This window comes from Capsella rubella, unplaced genomic scaffold (genome assembly GCF_000375325.1).
Source record: "Capsella rubella cultivar Monte Gargano unplaced genomic scaffold, Caprub1_0 scaffold_2, whole genome shotgun sequence".
NCBI lineage: Eukaryota > Viridiplantae > Streptophyta > Magnoliopsida > Brassicales > Brassicaceae > Capsella > Capsella rubella.
In genome coordinates, this window is record NW_006238922.1 from 5,724,930 (window position 1) to 5,735,835 (window position 10,906).

The window sequence follows — 10,906 nt, forward strand, 5'->3', positions numbered from 1 at the left end:
TTTCTAATTTCCTACTAAAACTTTTCCTTCTATTTTCCTACGAAAACTCTATTCATTCCAATTTCTTACGAATTTTTTCACTCCAGTTTCCTACAAATTTTCCTTCAGCATTCCTTCAAATGTATTTGGTAGGAAATTCTAAATATTTAATAAATTACAAAATACAGTTTTAAATCGATTATAAATTATTAAATTGACCAAAAAAAATATTTAAAGCGATGAAAATAACAGAAAATTATATATAGAAACATGAATGTATTTACAAACAAAGTTTTGATAAGCAAACAACCTAAAAATACAAATAAACAACCAAAAAAACAGAAAAAAATGTTCAAGTTTTAAAAATAACCAGAAATCATTACTCTTGGGTCTCATCGTCGTCATCTTCATGGACTGTCGGAGTCAAATTCGGATCCTCCGGATAAGTAGGTGGTCGCAAATCAAAAAAGTGTTCGAGGAGAACCTTGTTGCATTCCATGAGATACTTGAAGAGAATGAGTCTTGACCCCTTCAGGCCTTGTCCATCCTCCTAAATCACAGAGCAAAACAATTTCAACTAGCTGAATGGTCAAAATGTATTAAGGAGATAACTCCGATAACTTCTAACTTACATGTTCAATAGGCTCTACGTCTAAGTTAATTTGTCCTGAATCTCTGCAAAAATAATGGTACACGAACGTGTAAGCTACAGTGTTTTGGTCGAGACATATAAAGCATCAAACAAAACAAGAGTAAGATCTGAAAACTTGGCACAACAAAATAGCATGCTGAAGATTCTCTAATTACGCTGGATGAAGTTTGACAATAAGAATTAGATGCTTACTTGGAATAGAAGAGATCTTTGTTGCAGTGGAACAAATTCAGACATCAACGTCTTTGACAAATAGCATCACCAACAAGTTCTTCCTTTTTGTATTGGTCCTTGAACCTGCACATAGACACAGTCGAAAAACATCACATTCAATAAAGTTAATTTACAAAAAGAGTTTATGAAGAGCAAGTTATCATTTATAATCAAAAAGAGTTCTTACACACTATCTAAAAGCACGTTGAAGAGATGTTGGCACACTATCTCCAAAAAGCAACCTCTCAATTCCAGTAAAAGCTTCTAGAACTAGAAGGACTCTCAAGAGGTCCTTCCACAGCTCAAGTTTCAACATTTTTACCAATCATACTAATCCTCCATTGAACACTGAGTTTAAACACAAGCCTAAGTTTCGAGTCTCTAGTTCTAATTACTAAACACTAAATTCATATCTAATTCACTGAATCCTCAGATTTAAAGACACAACATAGATAAAGCATATCATAATGAAACTAGTTAAAAAAAATCTGAAATCTTGAGATTAAGGGTTTTATTTATAAAACCATTGACGATTCTAACAGAACTTTAAAAAACAGACTCGTCATTGACCCATTTGTACAAAACAAACATCACTCATGATTGCAAAAGTAACCTAGACTCGTCATTGAACGTACGTTTGCTTATCAGTTCTGAAGTACCTAAACCAAACATTAAATTAATCAAGGGGATACATCAGAAAGAAATATAAAACTAACAAGAAGAAAAGGGTTTTATAAAAACTAACCAGAGGAGAAAAGGGTTGCCTTATATCTCCCCCCAAGATTGCAACTTTGTGAGCAGAGAGACAGAGTAAAAACAGTTCGAGATCGAGATCTACTCTAAAGCAAAAACCGTGATCCAACACGAGGAAGCAAAAGAGAAAGAAGATGAGATTAGAGAAGGTGATCTCAGTGTAGTATCGATTTGGATCGTTTCTGATGAGAAATAAAGAACAAAGACAACGAATGACCAGACAGAGAAGAAGCGATGAACAAAAAGGTTAGTCTGTAGGGTTATTTTCGTTTTTTTCTTTAATGGATCCACCAGGTCCATTTGATTACATGTGAATAAAGCCCAATAATATTGTTAACAAAGAAAATTATAAAATTGTTAAGAAAATCTATACTATTAATTGGGAAGGACAACTTGAAGCCAAACACCCCAATTTTAAAAAAAAAATTTCATGAAAATAAAACAAGTTGCCAAACATAATTAATGACAGCAAAAAAAAAAAAAACAAAAAAAAAAACAAAAATAATCTATATTTATGGAAATCATAATAATATTTTACCATAAAAAGTGGACAATTAAATATATGTAAACATATCTATTTTAATATACATAAACATATTTAGTATTAATTTAATATTTTAATATAATTTCGAAATTAATAATTTATATAAAAAGATAAAAAAATATGTTAGGATATGAAATAATCAACTAATCAAATTCTACATAATATATATACATAACTGATCATATCATCAAATTTTAAAAAATTATATAATTTTAAAATATAAATAAAATATAAATAAATCAATAATTAAATATTTGTTTGCTAAAATAATGCGAATAAACATTCTAGATCAAATAAATTTCTTATTTTCACATAAAAAATATTCATATTCAAAAATCAATCTAGCAATTATAGCAAAAATGATATCTACAAAATTTATCATTAATTCAATTAGTTAATGATTTTTATTTGGTCAAACAGTTAGTTAATGATTATTCTAAACTTCTTTTTCTTATTAATTTCACACAATCTTAACAAAATAAATCTTCATCCATTGGCAATTTGCATATCATTACTATTATCAAATATTAAATAATTGTTTTATCAAATCATAAACTACATTTTGAGATTATAAACATATAGAATTTCTATCTATACTATTAAAACAGAAAGACAAGCTGTGTACAAACAGACCCAATTGTTTTTAAAAAATGTCATAAAATTAAAACATGTTGCCAAACAAAATTAAAAACAGCAATTATTTTTTAAAAAGAATAATAATAAAAAACAGAAACTATCTATATTTATGTATCATACTAATTTTGTTGCCAAAAAAGTGGACAATTAAATTCGAAAATCTCCATATATAACATATTAAAAAATTTTGAGATATTTTTAAAAAATAATTTAATATTTAATAAAATCTAATTTATAGTATTTTTTATTTTGTTTAGTGATTTTATTCAAGTGTTTATGTTATTTGTATTTTGTATAACTCTTTTGATATGATATATATTTATGTTGCGTTACAAAATCATCATATATATATTTTGCTTTAAATTGATATTTTAGGAAAAATAAAAAGAAAAATATAAAATAAAAATAAATATGTTATATATTTTACAATAGCATAAAATATGGAGCAATATTCAACAAAATTGATATTATCTTAAATAATTTTTAAAATGATAAAGTCTTAAATAAATAAATAAAATGTTTTAGTTAAAAAAATCTTTAAAAAGTCCATAATAATTTTTTTTTTCAGAAATCAATCTAATAAATATTTTGTATCACATACAATCTCTTATTTTCACATTTAAAATCTTCATACTGAAAATATTTTTCGAAAATATAGCAAAAAAGATATTTATATATTTCCTTGAAATAAAATAAAAACCAAAATAACATGTGACCAAAAATAAAATCGTCAAATAAATATTCCTTATTATTAACATCAATTTAATAATATATTAACTCCCCAATCTTGCTGGATATTAACTAATATGGAATTAGCATTTAATAGTTTTAAGAAAGTTCAGGAAATCATATCACATGATTATTATATTTTCCATATAATATAACATTGCCAATCCACAAAAAGAATTAAATAGTTAATGTATGTTACAAATAAATAAATAAAATAAAATAATTATGATTAAAATGGAATAAAATAGTTATTTTTATTTCCAAAAAAAAAACGGGTAATATAAAAAATATTATATAACTATTTCTCATAAAAAACAAGACGATATAAAAAATTTGGAAACTTCAATTCAATTTCAACTTTCAAATATCAGATGACGGGTATGATACATGAGTATGAAATTAAATAGCAAAGGTAAGTTTCAAATTACTTTATAATTTCAAATATCAGTACACGAAATAATGGATACAGAAAAAGAACGGGTAATTTAATTAGTTAATTACAAGCTATATACTATTGTTTTAAAAAAGAAATGTAAATGATTTCATTTATATAAAAAATATACAATCATATCTTAGAGGGAAAATACGGATACAAAAAGGGAACATGTAATTCTAAAAATAAATTATCTGAACTATTTCTTATAAAAAAGAATGATATAAAAAATTTAGAAAATTAAATTCAGCAGGCCAGTGTATAAACTTAATTTTTGCAACCAACCCCGCACGTACGTGCGGGTCCATCCCTAGTTTACTATTATATTTATAAACATCAAATTAAATATAAAGATAATACAAAAATTTTGATATTCTTATTAAAATAAAAATGAGTAGATTATAAAACATAAACCTCCATAATAAATAGATGTTAAAGAAAACCTCCGTATTGAATTCTTACAGAAACTATATTTAACAATATAATTTTGGTTTAACTCAATATTTTAAATATATTAGATACTATTTAGGATTATGGTTAATAATTTTTAAATTATCTTATTACAAAATAAAAAATTCAAATATTTTTTGCTTATTTTATTAAAATTTTAATGTGTAAGTACTATGATTTTTAATACTTCAAATTTCTTATTGAAAGAAAATAAATTACAATATTATTGCTTAGTACTTTTGAGGGATTATAAATCATGAAATTTTAATTTAGAATTATGCAAATATATTTTATAAATACAAAATGGGATGAAGAACAATATATATATATATTAGATATTTCCTTCTACTTTCCTACGAAAATATTTCTTTCTACTTTCCTACAAAAATATTCTTTTCAACGTTTTCTCATATTTCCTTCGAGGTTTCCTTCAACGCTACGAGCGAAGGAAGTTTGAAGGAACATTTCCTACCAAATACTCTCCGCATATTTTCTTTCTATATTACTGTACTTTTCCTACGACTTTTCCTACCAAACTATTTTTTAAAGGTATTTGGAAGGAAAATCTCATACGACTTTCTAACACTATGTTTTGTAGTAAATATTCTACCTTTTTCCTACACTTTATTGTTTTCGTAAAAAATGTGTATGTTTTTGGTATGAAACTTTCCTACCAAATCCGTTGGAAGGAAAAATGCGTAGGAAATCATAATGTTTTCTTGTAGTGAAAAAGTGATTCCGTGTCGGGTCAATTTCGTGCTGTTAAATTTTCAAGTACAAAAAGTGATTCCGATGTGGTATATAATTTATCGACAAATATTATTTCGTGCTGTTAAATTTTCACTGTGTTTTTAATTGTATCAAAAATCAGTATATGATTATTTACTTGCTTTTTCCTTTATTATTTTATTTAAACTTATTATACAAATATATGATTTACCGTAATCGACTGCACTGTAACAAAATTAAAATGTAACATATTATAATCTGTTAAAAGTTATATATATGTAATTATTTCCTCCGCGCTGTATCACGGATCCGAACCTAGTGATGTATGAATGAACAAACACAGCATTGTAGTGATTGAATATTATCTGGGCCAAACCCCAATCTTAAAAGGTCCATATAGTGACCCAATAACTGAGGTCGAAATTCTCTAGCTGATTAAGAGGTTTCGCACCGGGGACTTTTTTTTTTTCTTAATTAGGCATCATCAGGGTTTTTGAAGATACTCGTTGAGGTTTCTCTTCTTTGTGTTCCTCTTCCAAAACCTAACCGGCGTTTAAAATACCTTCCTCACCGCCATCGATAAACCCTAATTTCTTGGGGGCACTGAGGAAGCAACGATTTGATAAGTTTGGTTGCTTAATCTATGTCGATTGCAAAAGCTTCGGGCTTTGAAGCCCTTGAGAAGCTTATGTCAACTGAACCACCAGTTTTTCTTGCGCCAAGTTCAATATCTGAGGTGGCTCGTACTGCATCTCGGTACCTCTTCGAGAAGTTGAAGCCGTTTAACCCTAAATCTCCATTTGATCAGCTCTTGGTTGATGGGTTTGATGCTGAGCAGATTTGGCAGCAAATTGATTTGCAGTGTCAACCGTTGTTGTCGTCCTTGCGGCAGGACGTTAAGAGATTTGCTCAAAACCCTAAAGAGATTCGTAAACTTGGGAATTTGGCCCTCAAGGTTTCTCATGAAGATGATGATGTTGATGAGATGGATATGGATGATGATGAGCTAGAAGCTACTGAAAGCGAAGGAGATGAAGAAGAGGAGGGCGATGAGGAAGAAGAAGAAGAAGATGATGTAGAGGAAGATGAGGAGGAAAAGAGTGGAGACCATGAAGGAATAGAGGACAAGTTCTTCAAGATAAAAGAATTGGAGGAGTTTTTGGAGGAGGGTGAAGCAGAAGAGTATGGACTAGACTACAAAAACAAGAAAGGGGTAGCAAAGAGAAAGAAACAAAATTTGCGCGATGATGATGATGATGAGGAGGACGAGGATGAAGAAGAAGATGATGATGAGGTAAGCACTTACTTCAGTGTTCAAGAATATAAAGTGGAATGGTTTATTACAATTAGCTCGATTGATCTTTTATTGTTCTCGTCCTCTAGTTTGGAGCTTTTGCTGGTGGTGATGACGAAGAGGCAGATAAATTAGGAAAGGCAAGGTATGGTCTCTATGCTCTCTTATTGGACAATACACATACCACTTTGTATTCAAATCGGCTGCAATTTTTTTCCTTGGGTTTGGAGCAGTATCGCTGTTGATTTGTCATAAGATTGTTTTTCCTTATCAATGATAAGTAGGTATGATGATTTCTTCGGCGGCAAAAAGAAGGAGACAAAAATGAAGTTAAAAGACTTAAGTGAAGATGATGAAGCTGAATTAGAGAACCAAGTACTGTGATGCGTAACTTATTCATGTCATTGTGATATGTACTAACTTCATTTCTAATTCATGAACTAAATTTTCTTCCTTTAGGGTGATGTAAAGCTCTCTACCCATGAAAAAGACCGAATAAAGCTTCAATCCAAGATTGAACAGATGGAGAAAGCAAACTTAGATCCTAAACACTGGACAATGCAGGGCGAGGTAGCCAGCCATGTTTTTTTCTGATGTTTACTGTAAATTAAGAATCTAGCTTTCTGTAACAAATTTTTTTGATGATTTTTCTTGTTAAAAGATAACTGCTGCAAAGAGGCCAAAGAACAGTGCTTTAGAAGTTGATTTAGATTTTGAGCACAATACCAGGCCTGCTCCTGTAATCACAGAAGAGGTTACAGCCTCACTTGAAGATTTGATCAAGAGCAGAATCATTGAGGTAACACTTGTGGCAGTAAAATAACAAAGGTCTCTTTTCTTATCAACCTTTTTGCATTATTGATCTTGTGACTTCTTAGGCTCGTTTTGATGATGTTCAACGAGCACCAAGTATGCCCACTAAAGCAAAAAGAGAAGCCAAGGAAATGGTGAGTTTTATTGAAGAACTATTATCTCTGCCCTATTTTTTGCTCTGGTTTAATAGTTGATGACTAATAGTACAATCGGTTTGTTACTTTTGTGAATATGCAGGACGATAGCAAAAGCAAGAAAGGTCTTGCCGAAGTTTACGAGGTTTATATGAATTACATTATTTATTTGCTATTTCGTCTTTTTTGAGAGATAACCAAACTTACAAATGTTATTTTTGGTCCATTTGGTTATTTGTAGGACGAATATGTTCGGCAGGCTAATCCAGCTTTTGCCCCGACAACTTTCTCTGATGAACTAAAGAAAGAGGTTCCAACTTGATTTGATTCTAATACTTCTTGGGTTTTTGTGATTACCTATCTGTCTTCTTCTTTCAGTGTCAGTCACTATATGACTATTTCACATGCTCTTACTTATAAATGTTAAATCAGGCAAGCATACTGTTCAAGAGACTATGCCTGAAGTTGGATTCTCTCTCCCACTTCCACTTCACACCTAAACCGGTATATTTATCACTTAGATCCGAAATGATTATCACCTCGTGTGTTTAAATATAGCTGTGTTGGACTAAACTAATTTCTCATTTTTTCCCCCAAAACTTTCAGGTGATTGAAGAAATGTCTATACAAACAAATGTTCCGGCCATAGCAATGGAAGAGGTAATTCAGTTGTTTTCTCAAATCCTTCCTTTATTTGTTAGGGAATTAGGATCGGGGCACCATCGTACTTAGCAACTTCTTCCATGTGTACTGCGTAGGTTGCGCCTGTGGCAGTCTCAGATGCGGCAATGCTTGCCCCAGAGGAAATATTTTCCGGGAAAGGTGACATTAAGGACGAGTCTGAGCTTACACAGGAAGAGAGAAAGAGAAGGAGAGCTAAGAAGAAGAGAAAGTTTAAGGGTAATGATGTGAATATTAAAGAGGAGACTCGGTTGGTAAAAGCACAAAATCTTACTGCTTCTTGTTGCATATTAGACCCATAAACTCTTCCCTTTTCACTTTTGAAACAGCTGAATCTGCAAAAGACCCAGTGAAAAAAGCGCGGGATGATACTACCGAAAATCCTAAAACTGGTATTTTTCTGTGCTCTTACATGACTTTTAGATTGTTGAGAGTATTTGAAATCAGGAAATAATTGAACGTTGGGTTACTCTTACGAAGTTACAGGCAGTGAAGAACGGTGAAGAAAGGAGAGAGTTACTAAGACAAAATGAAGATGAGGAGATTTCAGGCAAGATCATTGCTACATGATATGTGAAAAATCTGAACATATACAGCTTCAAGATTAGACAAGAAGATGTGAGAAATATTAAAACTTTTTACGGGTTTAAGGAAAGGCGAGAGATACTGTTCGAATCAGTGAACTTGTCTTTCACACATTTGAGTTTGATTGTATCTTATGCGGTTTTGTTGTATACTTTGATATGAGTACCTTTTCATTCTTTTAAATGATGGGAAAAAATTTCCATAACTCTCAATACCAAAGCAACTCTAATTCAAGGAGCTGGAACTGAAAACAAATGAAAAAAAAAAAAAAAATAGCTACGAATTCTAAGATAACAAGAACCATTGTAATTCAATATAGCATTAAACGATAGAAATCGTTTAACTATTTGATTACCTGGTATAGAATATGCATGCAATATTTTTGATTTTACTGTCTCTAATTAACCATAAAAGCAAACTGTTAAATTTAGGTAAGACTACAATTGCTTATTAGGAGCAATATTGCTTATATCTTCATGAATCTGCTTAAATAATATGAGTGCAATATGTAGCATAATGTTAATATTATGCATATATTATAATGAATGCTTCAGTCCTCGCCACATATGATGTACCATAGATTAAAACATAGTAATATTAGTACAAAATTCTTTGGTCCCCTTTGATTCATATTGTTATTTTAAAAAAGCTTTGACCAAATAATTAATTAATTTTTAAAAAATCGAAAAAGGGTTAAATACATACCCATTCTTACTAAAACCTCTAAACTACAAATCCAACTACACCAAATCCGAAAACCCATTCAATTTTGGATACCCATCGGATCCTTCACCCTTTTTTCTTCCTCATCGTTTGAAAAACCACAAAACTCCCGAATCCTAAGTGTTTGAAAAATCTGATAATCACAAGACAAGAGCAGTTCGTCGAGTACAACTAAGGACAACCCGAGATTAGGTAAGTCAAAATCGATGATTCTTTGGGTATTTTATGTTAGATACGCTTGAATGTTGTCGATTTACGTGTTTTCGATTTGTTAATCTTAATTTGGGGTTGTTGATTTTTTTTATTACTCGATTATGTTGTTAATTTGCGGTTGCTGGTTTTGTGTGAAGGAGAAGATAATGGTGCGTACAAAGAACGCAAGCTTTAACAAAGAAACATATCCAGTAGGTGAAGTCGAAAAGGCAATAGATGCAATCGTAGAAGAAGATGGGACTCGTGGAGATGATTATGAAGAAACAAATTCATATCCGAAATCAAATTCTGGGGATTCAACAATATGTACAACTTGGATAGAATAGAACAACTTGTGCGAACTCGGTATAACTAATTTATTTTGACTAAGAAATTGAAAAGGTACAACTTGGAAAAACTTAGTATAACTATGTACTTCAATCACTCCGGGTATACGAGTGATGTTGTTTCTTCGAACGACATCTTTAGATCATAAGCAAGAAGAAGGGATTGCATGTGCTCCTTAGGAGTCCTATTCAGACAATATAGATAGCAAAGAAGAGTAATTTATGAGTCACCTACATGTGAACTCTTTGGATTGATTTGTTTTATGATGTGTTTTTGAATCATATTATATGTGAACTCTTTAGATTGGTTTGTGGTTTGTTGTGTTTTTTGGATTGGTGTGTTTTTGAACTATAATGGTTTAGCTTAATGTTGTTTGTTAAGTTTCTGGGTCCATTTTATAGATAAACTAGGTACAACTGCATGGAAAATATCAATTTGGTATAACTAGATACGAGTTGTACCATTATAAAATACAAGATTTACAAAAATACAATACAACCCGAATACACGAATAACTTCAAACTACCAACAAAGTTAAGCCAATAGGAAAAGTTACAATCATATCGTACAATAAGAAAAAGTTATACACAGTTGTACACTTACGAAAAACAAGTTATACTTAGTTGTACCATTACGAAGAGCAAGTTATACTTAGTTGTACAATATTCTCAGCCCTATCACAAGAAGACAACCACATAAACGGGTATACACATAAGATCCCCGATACTCCAGATTCGCAGCTCATTCTTTACAAATAACACAAATTCAGTGTTAACTCAGAAATCGTAAATCCTAAGTGAGGACCAAATCCCAAATCGCAAACCCAGAAAGAAGGAGGAGAAGAGAATATAATAAAACCCAACTCTAGTAAATTCTAGCTAGCTAACCCGGTTCCCCCCCCCCCCCCCCCCTTTTAAAAAGGTATGAAATAGTAAATTATTTGGAAAGGTTTATGAAACAGAACAATTTGCTCCAAAAAAAAAAACTGGGGACGGAGGATCCCTTCCCTGACAAAAAT

General features: G+C 30.9%; 1 protein-coding gene and 1 long non-coding RNA gene across 6 annotated transcripts; one reads left to right on the plus strand and one right to left on the minus strand.

Moving 5' to 3' along the window:
- Positions 1 to 209: 209 nt before the first annotated feature.
- Positions 210 to 1,809, minus strand: LOC17895982. Of its 3 annotated transcripts, XR_002835086.1 has the most exons (5): positions 1,590 to 1,809; positions 1,032 to 1,503; positions 824 to 928; positions 612 to 654; positions 210 to 529 (listed from the first exon to the last, which is right to left on the minus strand). It is a non-coding gene; the product is annotated as an uncharacterized LOC17895982 (long non-coding RNA). The 3 variants fall into 3 exon arrangements; XR_002835084.1 differs by lacking the exon at positions 1,032 to 1,503; XR_002835085.1 differs by lacking the exon at positions 1,590 to 1,809 and having other exon boundaries at positions 1,032 to 1,583.
- A 3,817-nt stretch (positions 1,810 to 5,626) lies between these two features.
- Positions 5,627 to 8,832, plus strand: LOC17894902 (U3 small nucleolar ribonucleoprotein protein MPP10). Of its 3 annotated transcripts, none has more exons than XM_023787378.1 (13): positions 5,629 to 6,412; positions 6,502 to 6,557; positions 6,697 to 6,787; positions 6,872 to 6,982; positions 7,074 to 7,211; positions 7,291 to 7,359; positions 7,463 to 7,504; positions 7,601 to 7,669; positions 7,792 to 7,863; positions 7,966 to 8,019; positions 8,118 to 8,259; positions 8,370 to 8,432; positions 8,521 to 8,832. In XM_023787378.1, exons 1-13 carry the CDS (start codon positions 5,762 to 5,764, stop codon positions 8,541 to 8,543), a joined length of 1,581 nt encoding a protein of 526 aa, XP_023643146.1. In that variant the 5' UTR covers positions 5,629 to 5,761; the 3' UTR covers positions 8,544 to 8,832. The 3 variants fall into 3 exon arrangements, with proteins under 3 accessions (XP_023643148.1, XP_023643146.1, XP_023643147.1); XM_023787379.1 differs by having other exon boundaries at positions 5,630 to 6,412; positions 8,527 to 8,832; XM_023787380.1 differs by lacking the exon at positions 8,521 to 8,832 and having other exon boundaries at positions 5,627 to 6,412; positions 8,118 to 8,290.
- Positions 8,833 to 10,906: the final 2,074 nt, after the last annotated feature.